The sequence below is a fragment of the Microtus pennsylvanicus genome, chromosome 12, assembly GCF_037038515.1.
Source record: "Microtus pennsylvanicus isolate mMicPen1 chromosome 12, mMicPen1.hap1, whole genome shotgun sequence".
Lineage (NCBI taxonomy): Eukaryota > Metazoa > Chordata > Mammalia > Rodentia > Cricetidae > Microtus > Microtus pennsylvanicus.
Genome location: NC_134590.1, coordinates 13,999,600 through 14,023,132, shown reverse-complemented (window position 1 = coordinate 14,023,132; position 23,533 = coordinate 13,999,600). Strand labels below are relative to the sequence as shown.

At 39.1% G+C, this 23,533-nt stretch overlaps 1 protein-coding gene across 1 annotated transcript in view; it reads right to left on the bottom strand.

Moving 5' to 3' along the window:
- The window catches only part of Btc (betacellulin), a 46,883-nt gene that overhangs the window by 13,008 nt on the left and 10,342 nt on the right, over window positions 1–23,533 (bottom strand). Inside the window, exon 2 of the mRNA XM_075942876.1 lies at window positions 7,641–7,739. Within this exon, the coding sequence (XP_075798991.1) occupies window positions 7,641–7,739 (99 nt within the window). The remainder of the gene's footprint in view (window positions 1–7,640; window positions 7,740–23,533) is intronic.

The window sequence follows — 23,533 nt, the reverse complement described above, 5'->3', positions numbered from 1 at the left end:
AGCCCACCTTCTTATAGAAGCCAGGACCAACGGCCTAGGATGGCCCTACCCAAAAGGCGTTGTTTTCTCCCCCACTGATCTCTAAATGGGAAACTGCCTTACAGCTGGTTCTCATTAGGTTTTTCCTCAACTGAGGCTCCTTCCTCTGATGGCTTTAGCTGCATCAAGTTGACACACAGAGCCAGCCAGTAGAGACATATTAGGTCGTTTTTCATAAATTCTCTGCTGACTATTCCAATAGTGCTTGTTATGAGTGTATTTAATAATTCTGTAAATGGTATGCTACTGAATGAAGGCATAATTGGCGAAGTCTACAGGAGCCCAGAACAAAGGATAACAAGTATTTCTTTATTTGGGAAAAAAAACTCACAATAACGGTGCAGAATTGTGACTCTCTGTAGGTGCTGGAAGTTGCAGACAGAACTTTGACCACCACCCAAGAGAGAGCGTGAGCATGCTTCCTGTCTGCGCTTATACTTCCTCAGACCACACCCTAGTGGGCTGTTAGCCAAAAGGCTTTGGCTGAATAAATTCCCACCACCACCAATAACTCAACTCAGCAGGCCATTAACTCTAAGGGTAACTTATATTGTAATTATCCTGACATTTAAACAGTTTGTTACATTAATTATTTCACTAACTTGCACGTGTGCATGGGTGGGTGACACATGACATGGTGTGGGTGAATAAATGCATGACATGGCATGATCGTGGATGTCAAAGGACAGCTTGAAGCAGTGGCTCGTCTGCTTCTACCATGTGGGTCTCAGGAATCGAACTCAGGTCCTCACACTTGGGCAGCAAGTTCCTTTACCTGCTGACCCATCCCATCACACTGGCCCAGTGGTGTTTTTTGTAATGCTTACTGCGGTGGTTGTAAATTCACGTTATTTCTAGCCCCTTGGCTACACAGGCAATAAAGCTAACTACAGGATGATGCTAAATATTGAAATAGAAACCTTACAGGGATAAAGAAAGAAAGAGGGGGGAAGAAAGGCAAATGACTACAAATTAATCCTCCCATACACATATCTGACCTCTAAGTGGAAGAAGTATGCTCCAAAGAGAGCACGCAAGGCCCCACAGAGCATGGGAATAGGCTTTCTTCTAGCCTGTGAAGTGTTGTCGAAGGCTTTGATAATCTGCCTCTGAGCTTCTGGGGCTCTTCCCAGTAGAGGTTCCCTCATTTTATCATCTTCTTGTGCCAAAATCTGAAGAACACAGTTGTATATTTTTAAAGCTAATTTCCCTTCTTATCTTACCAACTGCCTCCTTGAATTGGGAGCATGGAGAATTCACAATGTCCTTGAAGCAAGGAAAAAGTTGGAATTTGGGGAATCTCCATGAGTCTGGCAGCTACATGGCATTTTCTGTAAAAAAGTAGAAGGTAGATGCACCCCTTTCTGAGTAACTGGGATCTACTCTTGAGGCTGTGGGAAGTGGGAGTCATGGGATGGTGTTAAAGCCAGGTTAATCGGCATTTTGACCAAGTCAGCCAAGTTGGCCATTACAGAGCTAAGATCTACACTGAGAGCTGACCTGATTTAGTCTACTAAAGGGAAAAAAATGATCAATCACTTTTTGCTATAGATTGGGTAAGTATGATCAAAAGCTCACGTGTTAAAGGCTTGATCACCTGTCCACAGCCCTATTGGCGATTGTAGAACCTCTAGAAAGACGGGTATTGTGGGAGAGTTTGGCTCACTCAGGGTGTGCCTGGAAAGGCAACTGGAGAACATTGGCTTCTTTCTCCCTTGGGTTCCCAAGCGTCATGAAGTGACTGCCTCTGATACACATGCCCACCATGAAGTATTGCCTCACCACAGGCACCAAAGCAACAAGACCAAGTGTCCATACAGCGAAACTACCAAAACTCTGAGACAAAAATCTTTTCCTATAATCAGTTGATTTTCTTGGGTATTTATTGCTATGACAGAAAGCTAAATGCCAGGACTATTGAAGTGTGCTACGTTTGCATCCATTCAAAATTCTTCATGGCTGCAGCAAATAACCAATGGTCAAGAAGAAAACTTGTGTTTTCTTTTGCTTTTAAAACAAGCATACTATAAAATTCTGAATGAAACCAGAGTTTCTTTGCTCAGCCTCCTGGCTTCCTATACAGAGTCTTTCTTGTCTCTTTTAAGGCTTATGGGTCTCTCAGGGTCCAGGATGGTCTCCTTTCTCTATACTCATCTGTGAGTGAGTCCATGAAGTCCTAGTATCATGGCAACAGTTCCCAGGTTGATGCCCCACCTAAGATGTCTTCACATCATGTGAACTGTCCAGCTAACCACACAGTTGGATATCTAAACTGGCATTTCCACTTGAGTTACAAATGTGAATCCTTCATTTTCTTCTTAAGCATGTCTTTCCCCCTTACATCAGTAAATTGTATCCACTCTGTTTATTTAGAACAAATACCTCAGCATCATTTGGACATCTTTGACTTTTATTCTACATCTATTTCATCAGCAAATCCTATTGGCTGTCTTCAAAACACATGCAAACGAACCCCGGCAAACATTCCACTGGACTTCAGCCCACCTCAGCTCTAGGCAGGGAGGTGTCCCCTTCCTTGTGACACCTGAAACTCTTTGGCTTTTATATGCAGCATCTCAGCTATCTACAGCTCAGAAGCCAGAAGAGAAGCTCACAAAAAAATGGACTAATTAACCCGAGGAGTTCTACAAATCGCTCCCACTGTTTTCGTGACCTTGCCTTTGTCCCCTTCTGTTCATTGTTTATCCCTGGCATGATAAAGAAGGCCCATGGTGTCCTGGATGCTTGTAAGTATGAGTGAATGCGCTCCTTACTCATCAGGAAAGGACAAACTGCAAATACAATTCTTAGATACTGAGTTTATTAAAAGCAAAAAAAATAAAAGTATTATATAGACACAGACAAACTGTCTCCATGTCTTCTAGCCTGTTTTTTGGAGCTACTCACTGTAGATTTCAGGTTCTAAAAGCTTACTGATTTGCCCATGGAGAGAGTCAGTCATTACAGGTCTGCTCTTAATAACAGTTATTCCTTCAAGATCCATCTGGACTCCACGTGAGATTTGCTGTCAGGCAGATTGTCTCTTAAGTCATTCCCTCACATCACTTTGATGTACATCGAGGTGGCCAATAACATACATTCTATAGATGGCATCAGATAGCCTTATATCAGGCTACTCCACTTACTGTGTAAGCTTAAACAAATGTCTTAGCCTCTCTCTTCCTCAGCAGCTTCAAATGAAAAAAGAAATAATAAAGTTTCTTTTATTATTAAATCAAATTAATAAATGTAAAACACAACAGTACTTTGCATGTATCACAAGTTTAATGGATAATAGGTATCATTGGTGATGTTGATCTCAATGCTAGATATCCTTTATGTGAATTAAAACCTAAATAAAGAAGTCTTGTATGTGATCAAAGTTGAGTTGTTACAAATTTTAAATAATTCTTCTTTTATTTACCTTATTAGTTTATTACATTATCTAATTATTTTTATGTAAGCTCCCTGCCAATTACAGATAAAACACTCATAGAGAGGAAAAATCAAAATATACTAGTAAAAAAAATCAACACAGTATAAAGCAGACAGGAAGAGAGAAAAAAGAGAATAAAAGAACCATGGGTTGAAAAATAAAAACTAAAATAAAATGTATGATTTTTTCCCTACCAGTAATTACTTAAGACATGAGTGATATGAAATCCTCAATCCTAAGTGGTGAGATTTACCTGTGCATTCACTGCGTATGGGAGTTAGACTTAGGGAAATGCACATGCCTAAAGTGAGGGGATGCAGGGCACCCACACCAATGTTAGACAAAGGACATCAGTATCTATAATCTATGCGGTTATGCATAAATTAGACCTAAGAAGCTTTAGCTCAAAATCTGCCAACAGACACCAAATATCAAAGATAAGCATTATTGTTTGATAAGGTTTTCAGTTCCCAACTATAAATATACATACACCCAACGCAAGAAGACCTAGAAATATAAGCAAATATTGGCAGACCTGAAAGGCAAAATGATTCTCACTACATACGGAGTCCAGCAGACAGGACACTTTTGTGAATTAATGAAACATTTTTGCTACTCACAGACAGGCAACAGGAGATGGCAAATTACTGAGATTAGTGGCAAGTGCATTGTTTGGGGCTCATGAAAGCTGTACATGCAGAGTGGACTCTGACCTGTATATGTGCCACACAGCATTGCAGTTGAGTAGTAATGAAGAGATGCCTGCCTGAGTCTGTACCCTTAATAAGCGAAATGCCATAGGCTCAAACATATCTCATTCCAAGAAGGACAGGAACAGACTCCAAGTTTCTCTGGATAATACTTCCTGCTGTTGACTCCTAGAACACTCTACAGTCATTGCTAGGAACTACAAGCAAGAAAAAGAATCTAGGCTTGTCCAGGGCCACCCAGGGAACTGTCACACAGGTAGAAACAGCTGTAATAATAGAAGGGCTCAATATCTCAACTTTACAATGGATGGATCAAGGCAGAACATCAATAAGGAGACAGTGGCTTGATTATTACAGACTGAACATCTCTAACCAACATATAATCAACTTTCCTCAAGCAGCAACAGAAGGTGTAATCTACATATATGATACATATACATGTAGCAACAATTAAGGAAAAAGAAGTCATGAATTTTAAGGAGATAAAGGAATATACATGGGAAAGATCAGAGAAAGAAAAAAGGAAAAAATGATGTAATTGTATTATAATCTCAAATAATAAAATAAATATAAATAAATGAAGTTTGAAAATGAATAGCATATTTAAAAAGAAGGAAATTTGACTCCTTTCTCACACTATTCACAACAGTATGCTCAAAATGGATTTCAGATTTAAATGTTAAGACACGAAACTTTAATACTTGTATAAGATATCATAAAAGAAACTTTTTGATGAATATGACACCAAAAGTATAGGCAACAAACGTCAAAATGAAAGCACCACGTGGCAAAGTTATCAACAGAGTCAAAGGCACCTATGGGATAGGAGAAAACATTTTCAAACTATAGTATAATAAGTTGTTGATATCTAAAATATACAAAAATGCTTAATAATATCATAGTTACTAATATTTAATAATCTAAACTTTGAAATGGGACTATGGAATTAAATAAGTATTTCCCTAAAAGAGACATAAATGGCCAACACACACACACACACACACACAAACCTGCTTAATTCCATGGATCATCAGAGAAACACACATCAAAGCCAGGGTAAAAGACAGTTTCATTCTTGCCAGAATCAGAGGAAGTCAAAAAATGATGTGGTGAAATTAGAACCTTATAACGTGTGGGTGAACATTTACTCTCGCAGGCTGCGATGGGAAAGAGTGGAGGTTCTTCAACCAAAACTAAACTAGAGCGACCACATGACGCAGGATACCCCACTCTGGGATATTAATTCTAGAGAGCTGAAATCAGGAAATCAAAGCGATATGTGTGCTCCATGTCCATTGTAGCATCCTTCACAAGAGTCAAATATTGATATAACCCAAGTGTCTTTTGATAGATGAATATATAAAGAAAATACAGCATATACAATGAGGCAATAGTCAGCCATGTAAAAGAAGAAAACCCTGGAATACACAACACCTTGGATTCACCTGGAGAACATCATACTACACTAAACAGGGCAGTCAAAATGAATTAATTGTGTATGTCCCCACTTCTCTGAGCTATCTGAATTAGTAAAATTCACAGAAACAGACAATCGCTGCATGGCTTCTTGAGGAAAAAGGATATGGGGAGTTGCTATATAACAGGCATAAAGTTATTTAATCTCAATGAAATAAATTCAAGATATCTATTGTACAACATCATTCTTTTAATAACAACTATATGATACACCTTAAAATTTGTTTTAAAAGTAGAGCTGTTAAATATATTCACTATGACAAAATTAAAATTGAAAAAAATCTTTAGGATTATGGCAAGGAAGAGTTTTGAATTTGTCAATCATAAGATCATGGAATAATTTTTCATAGTGATCATGTGGAAACTCTCATATTTATGTTTGAAATTTTACTGAAGAAAAACAATCAGCCACATAAAGTTGATCTTGTTATCCTAACAAGGGCAACAAGACCAGGCCCCCATAAGCAGGACCCAAGACACCAGTGGATTCCGTGGCCTCTGCACATCCTGCAACCCACCCACTGCTCTGAGGGATAAAATAAGAAGATCAGGCCAGAGCTGGTGACCCAGATGAAGAAGACTTGCTCAGCATGACCCTGGCTCTGTCATAGTGCTCACTGTGACAGTGTCCCTGGGGTACTAGACAAAGAGTACTCACATCCAGTGACCATGTTCCCAGTTCAGGGAACCTCTCAGGAAAGGCACCAAGCGCTTCCCCACTACACCCAAATATTTAAATGGTTCAGATCACAAAAATATGTGTAGAACCAAAAACGACTTGCATCAGCCAACAATAGCAAGTGGTGGTCCAAGAACCAAATCTGGTGCACAGCTTGTTACCCCAGCCTAACACCTTGGAGGATATTAATTCAAGCATCTGCAAGATAAAGTATGTAAAAATCCTTTCCTCCTTCCCTTTTTTAGAGTATGGAGTAGACAGAGTTGAAAAGGATGGAAGACACCAAGAATTCATGAATTCAAGCCCGCATAATGGAGTCTGGAAGATCAGGCATCGGTGACACTGGGAGAAAAGGTTAATCTTGATCGATGACTTGACAGAACTCAGAACCATCTAGGAGATACACATCTGGGCATGTCTATGAGGATGCTTTCACAGAGATTTAAGTAAAGAGGGAATACCCATCCTGAATGTCCACAGCAGCTTTGGTCCAGCTACTATGCCTGTGCAAATATAAAGGAGAAAACTAAACAGCCCCAGTGTCCACCTCTCAATGCTTTGTGACTGTGAGTATGATGTGAGCAGCTGCCTCAGGCTCCCAGAACCACAGCTCTAGCCATGGTACAGTGTATCCTCAAACTGGGAGCCAAAATAAATCCTTCCTTTCTGGAGTTGCTTCTATCAAGAATTTGTTTTTCAAGCAACCAAAAAAAGTAGCTAAGACTCTTAGTATATGGTGGCTAAACAAGGAGGCACTAAAATCAGGGAGACTGGAGCTCAATTCACAGAGTTGCAATTTACAGGCTTAGGACCTTCAGTGGGATGACCTTGCGGGGAGTTTTGTAACCTGAAATTTCCCCATCTTTTCTGTCTAAAACTATATTAGATCACTCTTACAGTATTATTTAAATGTATAAAATACAGTATATTGTTTTTTATTTATTTTTGGTTTTGGTTTTTTTTTTTTTGGTTTTTCGAGATGGGGTTTCTCTGTGGCTTTGGAGCCTGTACTGGAACTAGCTCTGTAGACCAGGCTGGTCTCGAACTCACAGAGATCCGCCTGCCTCTGCCTCCCGAGTGCTGGGATTAAAGGCGTGCGCCACCATCGCCCAGCTGTTTTTAATTTTTATCTCACTCTTACACATAGTGAATAATTTACTGCATGCAAATTACTTAACATAGTACCTAGTATATTACTATATGCACAAAGAACCACCTAGTAAAATGAATACATTTTTTTTTAAAGATGAAACCTAAGGGATGTGGTTTTCCAGGATTAACTAAGAAGCATCAACATTACCTGTGCAGTTTTCCCCAGGAGCCCCACAGAGAGAGCCATTGGTTTCAGGTGTTCTGGTTGTGTTCCCATCTGCCACCACACAATGGAGAGTTGCAAGACCTTCAGATTAGAAACAGAACCAGAAAATAAGTTTGAAACTTTGCTTAATATAAAATATTCTCTAAATGTCATGCTCCATTCTGGACAACAGGAAGCCTTGCTTTATGCTGCATGAAGTCCTCTCCCAGCAGGGAGCAGCAGGACTTAATGTGTTCAGCTCAGTGTAAGACAGAATTTTCAAGTGAGGACAACTTCCTATAACTACACGTCCTTAGGGAGGAGACTTGTCTATAGCCCACAGTGGAGGATTGTCACAAAAGCATGGCGGAGGGATGGGATCCTGGTCCCAGATAAATACATGGATGAAGATGCAGAGAAAATAAGTGCTGAGCACTCATGGCAGAGGAACTATTTCTTTCATCCCCACAGCCATGTGCTCTGTTGTTTCCCAGAGGCTAACTTCCAAGTGTACTTCCATTGCCGAAGCAATTTTATTGTTCGTATTAAACCTAGGTTTCAAGCATACTCGGCAATCCCTCTGCCATCAACCCATATCCCCATAATGATTCTTTAAGAATTTTAGGTCTCTCAATTTAGTAATCTCTAAGAGGGATTTTATATTTTCCTGAGAAGAAGAAAGGTGCTGTTGTTAGAATGGCTGAGAAAAAGAATGCCTGTACCTGTTTCAATCCTGATTCAAGTATGAGAAATCATATATAAGACCACCAGGAAATTAGCATGGGCTGGATGTTAGATCTGACTAAAGAATTGCAAACATTTCAAAATACAGTAGGGACATTGTACTTTATATTAAGAATTCATATATCATAAATATATTTAAATAGTCATTAGTTAAAGAAGATACATAAAATTCACTTTATTATTATCATAACCATTATTATTTTGTGATATTGGCAATCAGACCCATGGCCTTGGATTGCTGGGCAAGTGCTATACCACTGAGCTACCCCTGCCTTGAGCATCATTTTAAAATAACATTATGGGTCTGTGATACAAGATGAGGAAAGAAAGACAAAAATGAAGTCAAATTCATCACGTTAATAGTTCTTGAAGTTGGATCAATCAAGGTTTAATATGCCAGTTTTTCTAGTTCATACATGTTTAAAATGTCCATGCTGTAAAGGAAAGAGAATAGGAAAGGGTAGAAGAGACAAGAGGAAGAAAAAAATGGCTTGGGAATTGGCTGCTCCTTAATTCAAAGCCTTGTTGACAGTGTTGAGTATGTGAAGTATGTGTTAAGGATACAGATCACCAAATATGTCCTGGCATATAATCAGTGCTCAGTAAATTGCCTCATTGTTATGCAGCTGACAAAAATAACAGGCATTCCTATTGATTGTTGGAAATTATACATCTGGACAACAGTTGCTAGGCAACATGTTCTTCAATTCCATTTAATTCAACAAACAATCATGAAGCTTTGGAAACATCCAGGTGGATCAGATACACTTGATTCTCAAGATGCTCTGTGGTGACGAGGCAGACAAGGAGCTGACCAATTAGCCATGACACAAAACAATAGCAGTGTGCCAGGAAACAACGGCTAGCTAATTTTATCATCAAGATTCCCCCACAACAGCCTTTATAATGTCAGATTTGCCAGTTATCAAATTGGAAAAGATAGTTTTAAAGAAAGAGGAAGAATTAAATGTTGGAGAAATTGAACAGAAGTAACAACTCAAATCACTGGTGATGGGCAAATTAACCCTTGTTTTCTGGAGGACACGTTAACACAAAGCATAAAACAAAAGTAACTAAATGTGTGCAATCCTTCATGTCCAGTACTTATAAACTAGTAAGTTCTCCTATGGAAATAACACGGGATAAATGTAGTATCATATCATCAGCAAAGAGCGAAATATTGACTCCTTTCTTTTCAATTTATATCCCCATTGATCTCTTTTTGTTGTCTTATTGCTCTAGCTAGGACTTTGAGTACTATATTGAATAGATATGGACAGAGTGGACAGTCAAGTCTTATTCCTGATTTTAGTGGAATCATGTTGAGTTTCTCCCCATTTAGTTTGATGTTGGATGTTGGCTTGCTGTATATTGCCTTTGTTATTTTGAAGAATGTTCCTTGTATCCCTGTTGTCTCCAAGAATATTATCATGAAGAGATGTTGGATTTTGTTGATAGCTTTTTCAGCATCTAATGAGATAATCAAGTGGAGTTATTTCCTTCAGTTTGTTTATATGGTGGATTACATTGATGAATTTTTTGTATGTTGAGCCATTTCTTCATCTCTGAGATGAAGCCTACTTGATCATGGTAGAAATGTTTCTGGTGTGTTCTCGAATTCAGTTTGCCAGTATTTTATTGATTATATTTGCAACAATGTGCATGAGGAAGATTGGTCTGTAATTAATTCTCTTTCTTAGTAATGTCTTTATGTGGTTTGGGTATCAGGGTAACTATAGTCTCATAAAAAAGAGTTTGGTAGTGTTCTTTCTGTGTCTATTGTGTGGAACAATTTGAGGAGTACTGGTATTAGCTCTTCTTTGAAATTCTGGTAGAATTTTGAGTTGAAAGCATCTCATTGATTCTTTGTATTGCTTTCTTTGTTTCTATTTTATTGATTTCAGCCCTCAATTTGATTGTTTCCTGCCATCTAGCCTGCATTTGTGAATTTGCTTCTTTTTGTTCTAAAGCTTCCAGGTATTCTGTAAATATCCTAGTGTGGGATTTCTCCAGCTTCTTCATATATGCATTTGTTGCTATGAACTTTCCTCTTAACACTGTTTTCATTGTGTCCCATAAGTTTGGGTATGTTGCATGGTCATTTTCATTGTATTTTAGAAAGTCTAAAGAGACCACAGATGCCAGCCCAGACTACTATACCCAGCAAAGCTTTCAATCACCATAGACGGAAAAAAATAAGATATTCCAAGATAAAACTATATTTAAACAATACCTATCTACAAATCCAGTCCTACAGAAAGTACTAGAAAGAAAACACACACAATGTCATCAACAACAACAAAAACAAAAGAACAGGAACTAGCAATCACTGACCATTAATATTCCTTAATATAAATGGACTCAATTCATTTATAAAGAAGCAGGTTAACAAACTGGATAAAAAACAGAATCCATCCTTATGCTTCATACAAGAAACAGACTTCAACTTCAAAACCAGACATTACCTTAGAGTAATGGTTGGGAAAACATTTTCCAATTAAATAGTTCTAAGAAACAAGCTGGTATAGCTACCCTGATATCTACCTTTTGTTATATCTCCAAAATATACAAAGAACTCAAGAAATTGGTCATCCAAAGAACAAATAATCCTATAAAAAATTGGGTACAGACCTAAGTAAAGAACTCTCAACAGATGAATCTAAAATGACTGCTTTCTTTACACTTAAGGAAATGCTCAAATGACATCCTTCGTCATCAGGGAAATGTAAATCAAACTAAAATCAATCAAAAAAGATGAAGAAAGACATATTTTATTCATTACAGGAAAAATTCATTAAGAGCAAGTCTCAATTCTGAATATCTATGTCCCAATTACAAGGGTACCAACATTTGTAAAAGAAACATTACCAAAGTTTAGATCACATATTAAGCCACACACACTAATAGTGGGGAACCTCAAAACCCCACTCTTACTACTGGACAGGTCTACCAAACAGAAACTTAACAAAGAAAGTCATAGTCTTAACTAACATCTGTAGAACATTCCACCCAAACACAAAATAATATACCTTCTTTTCAGCACCTCATGGAACCTTCTCAAAAACTGACCACAAGCTCAGTAGCAAAGCAAACCTCAATAGATACAAAAACATTAGAATAACCCCATCAGATCACCATGGCTTAAAGCTAGAATTCAACAACAACAACACTAACTTCAGAAAACCCAGAAGCACATGGAAATTGAACAATACTGAACAGAACCACCACTGGGTCAAGGAAAAAACAGTCTATTTTTAAATCCAAAAATCCCAGCAACAAATTCTGCTGAGAAACGCAGTTAACTAATTTCTAAAATCTAATTCATGAGTTGGTTTTCCCCCTGGAACGAAATGAGGAAGCCTTAACTCTATAGTTCATGTACTCTAATGGCTTGGGGGGAAAAAAGAAAAAGAGGGGGAAGGGAGAAAGGGAATATGGGGGGGGGAGGGAGGAAGAAAAGAAGGAAAGAGGGAAGGAAGAGGGAATGAGGAAGGAGAAAGGGGGAGATGAAGGAAGAAAGGGAGGGAAGTCTAAAAGAAAAGGATGTACTGGGGAGATGACTCCATCAGTAAGGGACAAGCATGATGATCTGATCCCCTGGCACCCACTTAAAAAGTCACCCTGGTGGCACACATTTGAAACCTAGGTGCTGGCAGAGGAGAAAGAGACAGTTGTCCATGAAGCTTGCTTTCCCACCAGTATAGCCAATTGGTGAGCTCTAGGTTCAGCGGAAAACCCTGTCTCAAAAAATAAGGTAGACAGCAATAGAGGAAGGTGCCCAATATGAACTCTGGCCTCCACGTGCATGTCCACACATACATGCACACACACATGTACATGCGTGGAATTTGTATAAAGAAAGAAGAAAAGAAGGAAGGGAGGGGAAAGGAGGGAGGGAGAGCAATCTAAATCTAATAGAGATTCAGTATTTATAAGCTGAAAGTGGAAATATTTATTTCTCAGGATTATTATAAAGGTTAAGTATTATCAGAAAGTAGCTTAGACTACTACACCATTTTAATCTAGCAGCCTTTATTCCTAGTATTACTTATAATTTAACCCACGATTCTACACTTCTGTTTAATGGAGGGAACACAGATTTCATTGAAACCTCACAATTATTCCCATAGACCATCAGACTAAGGTCTATGGTCAGGCTCCTTCTGCTAACCTCCACTTCACATTCTGGCATCAGGTGACAAAAAGAGGCCACAAGCTCAGAGGTAGACGGTGCCAAGAGAGGAGGCATTTCCAGATAAACCAGCCAAGAAAAGGGTTCTGAGCAACATATGCTCAATCTCCTACTGCCGTCCAGCCCATCTCCAGCCAACAACTGGTGGCCATGAACCTCTCTGGGAGAAAAAAGCACTTTTGGCCCGAACAGATTCTAATAATTGAGCCAAGGCAGTTCCTCTCAAATCTTTATAACGGAAGATAATAACTTTCCTTCAGAGGACCTGGCTGGGATGAAGACATAGTAGATCTTTAAGTACCACAGACCCCATGAGGTTTTCTGTCTTCATTTTAAGATGACTGGGATCTTCACAGGACTTTACGATCTGTAAGAACAGACTGAGAAATCAGCGAAAGAGTCACGAAGCCAATTACCAAATACTACAGGCTGCTTCACAAAGAACACTCTTGCTCCATTTATTAGTCAACAAGTACCCATTACACACATGTGCTTAGTACTGACGCAAGACGCTGAAGGCCGAAAGATAAAGATATTAAGGCTAACCTTAAAGCTCTCATATTCTGGCCCGAGAGATGCACAGATCATGCGGGTGCTGTGCAATTAACAATGAGAGAGGTAACACAAAAGGAAGCCCAAAAGAAAATCAGCTCTGCTTGGGGGCAAAGGTTTCCTATAGAAGCTGAGGTTTGGGCTGAGTTTTTAATGGGGAATAAATGACTTTTCAAGTATCAATTAATTACTTGTTGAAAGATGTGCAAGCAGAATCATCACAGTGGTCAGCATCCATGTGGTCATAATAATGCAAACATTGGTCATTCACACAAAGCTCTCATAAAATTGGAGACAATAATTACCCAGCTGTTGTGGGCGCTTGTCCATCTGGAATAGCAGCTGGTTTTATTATTATTATTATTTTGAGGTTTTGGTGTTTTTTTTTCTTTTTTTTTCTTTTCTTTTTTTTTGGTGGGCGGGAGGTTTGGTTTCTTGAGAAAGGATTTTTCTGTGTAGTTTTAGAGTCTGCTGTGGAACTCGCTCTGTACAGGCTGGCCTTGAACTCACAGAGATCCTGCCTCTGCCTTCCAAAGGCTGGGATTAAAGGCGTGCGCCACCACTGCCTGGCCTGGCCTTTCAGAAGTCATTCGCTTGCACTTCCTGCTAATTCAGGTCATATTATTTTCCTTCTCAGGTCTTTAATAAGGTTGAAGATTAGATAGCTACAGTTCCAACACTCTCATATTTTAGCTAGGGCATATTAGATACAAGACTTAGACTTTCCAGGATAGGAAAGCTATTGGAATAATCTCTGTGATTTGCCAATTACCTATAGCCTGGTCATTTAGTATGTATTTCTTGTTTGATGTTGTTCTTGTTGGACGTAGTTTCATTTTAGTTTATTATTTTATTATTATATTTATTTATTATTATGCTATTACCTTTTCTTTCTTCTGCACACCACTTGGTAGTTGTTTTATTGTAAATAGTTTTATGTTAGAATTAGAACCTTCTTATTTAGAAAAAAAGAAGGAAGGATTGTGGGACTTTGATCTGTTTAGCCAATGACTTGGAGGGCAGCAAACCCTGGTGCCTGGTCTGCCTACATGACAACTATGAGCTGAGGTGAAGGGTCTCTCGCTCTCTTGCTCTCACGCTCACTTGGGTGGTCAGAGCAGAGCAGGCAACTTGCTATTGGTGTTCTTCCCACGTGGGCAGAACGACTAGACAAAGGAGCTGGATCAGCGGCGACTAAGTCATTCTGTATCAGTGAGTGTTTACCCCTATTTTATACCTAAATAAATTCTTGAGAACCTTTACCAGACTCTCCTGGAGTCAATCTACATCCAACATTCACTATCTGGTAGTGATTAGTCGGTTCCTAACACTTTGAGTATCTGCTGTCAAGGTAGCCGTGCTGGCACATGGAACGCTATCATGAAAAATGGGGGGAAAAATCATAGAAAAATAAGGCCTTACAGATATTCCATGGAAGACATCATGTTTAGGGAAGTTCAAGTTCTGTTGACATCTAGGGCTGGATGGATCTTGGCCATGAGGGTTTGTGCAGTATAGAATGGTTAAGTGACTTTGGCCTTTACCTACTGCATGTCAGTAGGATCCAGTGCCCCTCTGCCCACCACACCTGAACTATCACTAGGAAAAATGTCCAGATATCACCAAATGCTCCTAGGGTCAGGGGAGTTCCTCCACGTGAAAACCAATGCAATTCTCATCAATTTTATATATTTTAATCTAAAGTACAGCTTGCATTTTGCCATATCCCTTTAATGTGGATCAGCTGCACACTGCTCAGCCTTTGGGATGGGATTCGATCGGCTCTAAGGCAGATACTCTCAAGACAATCCATGCATGTTTTCAGTCACAGCCATTCCTTCGTCCAAGCCTGCCTCTGTCTGTACAGCTCATCTTTCTTGCTTGTTACCTTTGGAATCACCTAAAATAAGTCTAACCTCTCCTTCCCACAAGACATTCTGGAATATTTGTAGCTGGCTCCCAAGTTTCCCTATGGAGTTTTCTCTTAACATCTAAACATCCTGACTCCTTCAACCCTATTTCATTACTATGTCAAAAAGCCTTGTCATCTTCCTGTAAATGCAAAGTACCATCCAACATGTTTTTTTTTTTTGGCCCAAGGGGAACACGCCCAAAACAAAATGTGATTGGCTGAGGTTCCCCATCAGGTGAGCCTCCCCTGGGAAGTCTGTCCCATGACCTTACTGGGGCAGGACCAAGTCGCTACCCCATACCCACAGGATTAGGCTGAACAAGGTATCTCACCATAGAGAATGGGCTCCACCAAGTCACTTCATGCATTGGGTTTAGATCCTGGTCCCACTGTCAGTGGATACACTAGTAAGTAGCCCTAGACATACCATTGTCATCTGCACTCAGGGGACCTAGTTCAGCCCTATGCAGGTTCCCCAGTTGTCAGTCTGGAGTAGGTGAACTCCCACTAGCTCAGGTCAGCTGATTCGGTGGTTGCACACACCTTAAATCCCAGCACTCGGGAGCAGAGGCAGGCACATCGCAGTGAGTCAAGGCCAGTCTGGACTACAAAACAAGTTCTAGGACAGCTAGGATGCTAGGAATGTTACACAGAGAAACTCTTCCTTGAAAAAAAAAAAACATAAAAACAAAAACAGCCGTCAGCTGTTGGGATACTTGGCCATTAGAAAGAATAAAAAAAAGCTGAAGTTCAATAGTATATCATGTGGGGAGGGAATTATCAAGGCATCTACTTATTCCTTTTAAAATATACTGTCTGAAGCTTTAACTGTCAAAGAATTCTCTTGCTTTTGGATTCTTTTACTGAGCCTATCAAATATTCCACTTTACATGACCATAGAATTCCTCGGGTGTACGAAAAGAAAACAGTAAAAACAGAATAAGAAGAAAAATACAATGTCAGCTATGCTTCTATGTGACTAGAAGTTGAGTTTTTATTTCTGGAATTAGCTTTTACAATATCAACCTTATTCATAAATTCAGCGAAAGGGGGAAAAATCTGGCCCAAGCCTACCTACGTTAATACACTTTGAGATCGTCAAGTTAAAAATTACAGAATATATTAAATTATTATCCCCACCAGTCAGCCTAGGGAATGAAGTCAGTAGGAACAATACAGGCATTCAAAAGGAGACAGCCTGACAAGGCCATGACACAATCCCAGTCACTGCTAACGCTGAGGTAAGAAATAACCCAGCTGGATCAACTATTTAAAATGATCATATGTGACCATACAGTCATGTACGTTGTATTTGCCTCATCTCTGAGCTGAACTTTCCATGTATAATGCCAAGAACATTTTGTATTTTAAAAACAAATACATTATCACAAAATGTTCATTTATCTCCACTTTAATGACTTTAAAGACTTTAAAGACTTTAATGACTTTAAAGACTTCTTAGATACCTTGCAGACCTCACTTATCTACTGAATTCAAGGTCTTCTATCATATCAATTTTAAAATTTGAACCACACTCCATGTTCCATTAAAAACTGGAAGACTATTTCATACTCAGGCCCCTGGGACTTCATTTATATTAAAGGGAAATGGTATTGAGCCACAGAACAACAACAGCTTTGCAATCAGATGAAACAGGACTTGGATTCTAGACCTGAATTTTAATTGACTAATTTGTGATTATGATTCTTACTAAGTTTCAGAGTTCTTTCTGCAAACTTAACCTCCATGTCACTGCAAAAATTTAACCATCTGTGTAAACGAAGAGGGGCAAAGGAATTGTATAAACTTTACCATGTCAACTGCTTTTGAATTTATGCAAAGCTACATCCTCACTCTCATAAACGGTAAAGGGATGCTGACTAATTTCTACATTTAGATTGTAATCTCACTTGTATAGAAAATGTTTGAAACAATAGCAACAAACTAGCAGTGCATACACACACACAGACACACACACACACACACCATTTCCACAATGTGTTTTGTAGTTAATGAGACAAAACTGAGTAGAGGAATCTCCATGCGCTGTTTCTTCCTGGTGGTTTGGTTTTGTTTTTAAGATCTCCTAAGTTCAGAGGTCTTGGCTGATTAATAGCAGTGTGGGGTCTTTCTCGTGTGTTGGGTCTTTGTGTTCCTGGCTGTGAGTCAGCACACCATTTATGTGAGCTGGGATTGCTGACTCTATTGGTTGAGTCAATGGCACAAATAGAGTTGATAAGGTCAGGTATGAGACAGCACAATTCAGTAACAATTGACTGAATTATAATCATTTCTCTAGACTTCCAAAAGCATGGTTAATAGAGTTCGTGGACAGTTTAAATCAGTATGAGGAGCAACCTCGGAAGCATTTGAGGACTTTTCCCATAGCACCTTTGCTGCCAAGAAGAGAAACGGAATCTGGAATGTGTGAACTAAGAGTGGTTCCCACGTCCAGAAAGAAGCCATATCTAACATGAAGCTGGAAACAATGACAGGGTGGAGTTGCTGATTAACACCGGGCTTAAAATAAAAAACTGTGAAGTGGGTGAATTTTAGTATTTGTGCTCTCCTTAAAGTAAATTAACTCCCTTTCTATCTTTTCTGTTGCTGTCTTTCACGATGTATTAACTATTGCACTTAAAAATACTGCCCTGAGTGTAACATTAACATTTAGCTTGTTTCCCCAGAAAACCCATAAGAATAGAAATTACTTAGCTCTGAAGAATTTTCCTAGAGCCTAGAACATCTCAATCCATGTCCTCCAGGAGCCAGATCCTGAGACATGGATTAAGGAGTTACAATCCTAAAGCCATGAAAATGATGGAAAAGGAAATGAAAGAGAGAAGGGAGGTACTTTAAAAAGTGTCTTCGTTGTATCACACAGGGACATAAGAACTCCCCCACTGGCGTGTGTACTCAGACACAGGCCACAGAAGTGGCCCAAACAGTAACTGAATCTAAAGCATGCTTCTGGAAGTACGGAGAAATGAATTGATCCAGTCAGGCTCATCACCAGTTCCCCACTACTGCCGACTAATTTCCTCAGTTATGATGAACAAGAGGCCAAGACTTAAGCCATGGGTTGTGATATTTGAATCAAGGTCCAAAGTGGGGTAGCCTGTGTGGGTGAGGAGCTGACAGCGAGGCAAGGGAGGCAGCAGGAGAGCTTATAGGATTGGTTCACTAGGTTCCAGCACAGGAGTCTGGGCAGCAGGTCATCTCTTAGGAAACAGAGAAACAGTATGCCAAGATAAAGTGGAGTTTCCAAGTTCTTTTCAGTGATTTCATCTGGAAAATGTCCTATTAGATCAAACTAAAAGATGGGCTTCTGGATTCCCAAGGACTAAAGGGGAAGCATGGACAAACAGAAACAGTTCACAGGGTCTCCATATATATGTCACATTCATGCCAAATCAGGAAAGGAAAATACATTTATTTCTTCCTCCAATATGCAACTCTATTTAAAATGGAAGATACAATATCTTGGTGTCTAATAAAGACTAAGAATGAGAGATAATAGCATTTTTAACACAGGATATAACAGTCATGCTTCAAGGCATACCCCATTCTCAAGAGTCATCAGCCAACACAAATTGGACTCAATGTTTTTTTAAAGAGAAATGAACAATGTTTTAAAGAGAGAAGAACAGGAAGTTTAGTGTCAGGATAGAGGGAGAGGAATTGGGAAGAGTTGGAAGAAAAAAAGATGATCAAAATATATTGTATGAAATTATCAAGGAGTATATAAAAAAAAAACATTGTTTTAAGAAGAAAACAGGTCACCAAGTTTAACAATAGTAAAGAAAAGACAATGGATTTCAGAGTGGAGACTTACCCAGCCTTTAAAAGTCCCAAAGTTCTTTAAATGAATTTGAGTAAACCAATTTCCCTTAACATTCATTATTATCTATAATAGTAACATCTATCATTTTCTTTATCGGTAAAACTGATCATAAGGACTAAATATATGAAGAAAGAAAAGCACATTATATTAGGATTATCTTTGAAATGTAAGAAATATAGAAATAAATTATACTGGGATCCCATAGAGAGACAACGTGGTAATCTTGTAAAATATGAAAAAAAAAATCTTCATTAAGAAGCAGAAAACTGAAATGAATCAGAGGCAGTGATGTAGAAATGAACTCCATGTGTGTTGGAGACTGTGGGCAAAGCTGTGTGGCTGGGGAAGAAATGATAAAAAGAAAAAAAGTCTCACGGATAAAGGGCCCTCTTGATGTGTGGGCTGTGACTGTGAAATAATTCAATTGATTTCCCCGTGTGACTTAGGAAAATAAGACTCATTAAGAAACAGTCACACCACATCTTTCCAGTTGACTCTTTGCAATGCCTGCTCACCACATCATGAAAGACAGATTCACAATTATGAAGCTGATTAGTCTTAGAAAACCACTCAATCCATGCATAATAGTGATGATTACTGTTGAGTAGAAATCAATAAAAAAGAACAATGGGTTGTCATTTAGTAGGCTTTTGCCTGGGGGGGGGGCTTCTAACTATGTGTGCGACCTTGTCTTGCAACACAAAGCCACTTGATCAACACGCAGCCACTCTTCCGGCTCTCCATTACAGACTGACTATAATTAATCTAAAAACAAACGCAGAGCTTTCTCCCAGTTTTCTTATATAGCAGTGGTTGAAATTTTCAGCAGTATGATTTAGCAGATATAGCTGTGATTCCCATTTTCTCCACACTGAGGTATAATAGTTATTACTCAACTATCAAATCCAAAGAATCTTCAAGGTAGAAACATTCTCAGGCATTAGACTACTGCTATTTTCCAGGATGAGGTCCATGCGAAGGAAGTCGTGGAACCCAAGTTTGGGTAGGAAAGAATCAAATAATTTTCTTCTTCAATGTTGGCTTCCAATTCTGATGGCTCTGCCTCTTCTGATATTCTCAGGGGAGGCTGACAGCTTCTTCATTTGAAGATCTCCTAACCTTCAAAGTAGCCTCAAGTTAAACTAGCATTAGTCAGTATTCATAAAAATACAATACTCCCTGGAAGTCTCTTGGTCCACTTGCCTTCTTACTGGAAGATCACCTCTGCATGTTTCCCATCAGTTCTAAGAACACCCCCCAATGTGCCCAGGTGTGGCAAACTCACCACATCCTGGAGCATTCACTTCCATTTTTGTTTCCAAAGCTTCATATGGAAAGTGAATTCTTCCTGGATTAAGTGAGATTTGTCTTCCATAGACTTTGAGTTTATTAGTCTAACTTATACTCTGAACCACATGGAGGGCACCTTTGTTGAAATTGCTTTTCAGAAGTGTTAAGTTGTATAGGCGGATTTTGGAGAGAGGGCACCAGTGATGACCATAGCTCATGTAGTTAGCTTTTCCATCCTCTTTGCTCCCAGCATCCATAGGGTGAGCCTCAAACCTTCAACACTACGAAACTGCTTCAAGCCTCTCATTTCCCTCAACTCTTCTTTATTGTGATGAAATAAACATAACATAAAAGTTAAAATCTTGCCTTTTTAAAGTATAATTCAATGGCAGAAAATTCACTCAAATTATTGTGAAAACTGCCCATATTTGAAATTCTTTTCATTTTGTAAAATTGAAACTTTTATTCTTATCAAACAAAAATCCCCTCACCCCACTTGACTCTACCATTGGGAACATCCATTCTCCTATTCTTTGATGTAGGAGTCCCCTCTGTGTGCTGTAATTACTATTAAATGAATAAAGAAACTGCCTTGGTCTGTTGATAGGGCAGAACTTAGGTAGGCAGGGAGAACTGGACAGAATGCTGAGAGGAAGAGGACGGAGTCAAAGGGACGCCATGGGGCCCAGGCCAGAGTCAAACATGCCGAAACACTGCCGGTAATCCACTACCATGAGACAATACACAGATTAATAGAAATAGGCTAAATTAATATGTAAGAGCTAGCCAATAAGAAGATAGAGCTAATGGGTCAAGCAGTAATTTAATTAATACAGTTTCTGTGTGTTTTTTTTCAGGGCTGAACAGCCGGGCAGCCGGGACAAACAAGCAGCCTCCTTCTACAATTCTTTATGATTTTTGCCTCCATTTCCTTTTCTGCAGTGTCACCCAGTGTCACAAAACACTCATGGACTCAATTACTGAACACTTACTTACCAGGACAGCATAGTGTGCCCAGCATAGTGCTAGAGACATTGTAGTCAGGGAAACAATTAATTTCTATTTCAGCCCTGTTTTCTTTGTTAAAATTTTTTATTAATTTTATTGAGCTATACATTTTTCTCTGCTCTACTTCCATCCTCTCCCCTACCCTTCTACCTTCTACTATGGTCGCCATGCTCCCAATTTACTCAAGAGATCTTGTCTTTTTCTACTTAACATGTAGATTGGATCCATGTGTGTCTCTTTTAAAGTCCTTATTGATGTCTAGGTTCTCAGGGATTGTGGTTTACTTTGCTTTATGTCTAAAAGCCACTTATGAGTAAGTACATATGATATTTGTCTTTCTGGGTCTGGGTTACTTCACTCAATATGAAGTGAGGGTAAATTTGTCTGCAAATTTGAAGATGTTATTTTTTTCTGCTGTGTAGTACTCCATTGTGTAAATGTAACACATTTTCCTTATCCATTCTTTGGTCAAGGGGCATTTATGTTGTTTCAAGGTTCTGGCTATGGCAAACAATGCTGCTATGAACATAGTTGAGCACATGTCCTTATGGCACACTGAGCATCCTTTTGGTATAAACCCAAAAGTGGTATTGCTGGGTCTTGAGCGAGATTGTTTCCTAATTTTCTGAGAAATCACCATACTTATATTCAAAGGGGCTGTACCCATTTGAACTCCCACCACCAATGCAGGAGTGATCCCTTTACCTCAAATCCTCTCCATGAACCTCATAGAAGAGAAAGTGGGCAGTACACGTGAATGCATTGGCACAGGAGACCACTTCCTAAATATAATCCCAGAAGCACAGACACTGTGAGAAACAATTAATAAATGGGACCTCCTGAAACTGTAAAGCAAAGGACATGGTCAACAAGACAAAACGACAGCCTAAAGAATGGGGAAAGATCTTCACCAACCCCACATCAGACAGAAGACTGATCCCCAAAATATACAAAGAACTCAAGAAATTGGTCATCAAAAGAAAAAATAATCCAATAAAATAATGGATTACAGACCTAAACAGAGAACTCTCAGCAGAAGAATCTAAAATGGCTGAAAGACACTTAAGGAAATGCTCAACATCCTTACCCATCAGAGAAATGCAAATCAAACAATTCTGAGACTCCTTCTTACACATGTAAGAATGGTCAAGATCAAAACCAGCCCTGTTCCCTAAGCAAGTTGTTGTTCAAACAGGAGTCTCTTTTTAAAGAGGATGTTTTATATTAGAATTTCGCATTTATTAAAAACTTGCAAGGCATTAAGTATTAATGATATATCTCTCCCTCACTTTTAGCTGCCTCTGATGTACCCTGGTCACATTACTGTGACATATTGACCAGAGCTATTCTAAATGCATCACTGTTGCTGCTCATATCTTTCTGTGTCTAGGTTTTTCGACTCCTCTGCCCTGTAACAGGACTGTCTTTCATTAGTGCTTATGACCTCATTGACACATTAAGCATCCTGCAGTTTGCCCCTCGGTTTTCCATTTGTTGCTGTTTTTACATAGCTCAGCTGTGGTTAGAATTATTGGAGAGCATACTACAATGTTGATTCATTCTTCACATTATAATGCATTAGAGAATACGTGGCATCTAAATGATGGGTTTGTTGTGTTAACCTGGATTACTTGGTTAAGGTGTTCACACCAGACTTCTTCACTATACAGTCACTACATTCCCCTTTCACACTCTGTTACATGTTAGGAATTCAGAACATGTTTTAAATACATGGTGCATGGTATGTGCATGGTCAAGCTCAGCACTCTCTGGGGAGTCTCCAGGATTGCCATATTGCATCACTGAATCCTAGCATCCTTAGGGCAATACCTCCTCATTTCTCAACCACCTCCGCCCCTGGAAAACAGCAGTCTACCCTCTACTTCTACAGCTTTTCTTTTTTAGTTTTGTCTTTATTTTGTTTTGTTTGAGACTGGTTCATACTAGTAGCCCCAGCTGATCTTAATCTGAAAATATTTCCCCTATCCCAGCTTCTGAGTTGATGAACCATCATTTCTGGTTCTGGTTTTGACTACTTTACATTATTCACAAAAACACAGCAGTCCCTTTCCTGGGTGCATATGCAAATACATGGAAATCAAGAGTTCTGTGAGGGGTCTGTAGTCCCAAGATCACTATAGCAGTAGGATTAGCCAAAACATGGATACAATGTCAATGTTCATCAACATAGAAATGAGTAAAGACAGTATGGTATATACACGCAATAGGATATCATTCAACCTTGAAAACAAAAGAAAGCACTCCACATGTGATGTTATATTGTTCTTTGAAAACAAGTCACTAAATCAGTTCTCATTGAAAGGTGTCAAGGAATTAAGTTCCATCTCCTGAAG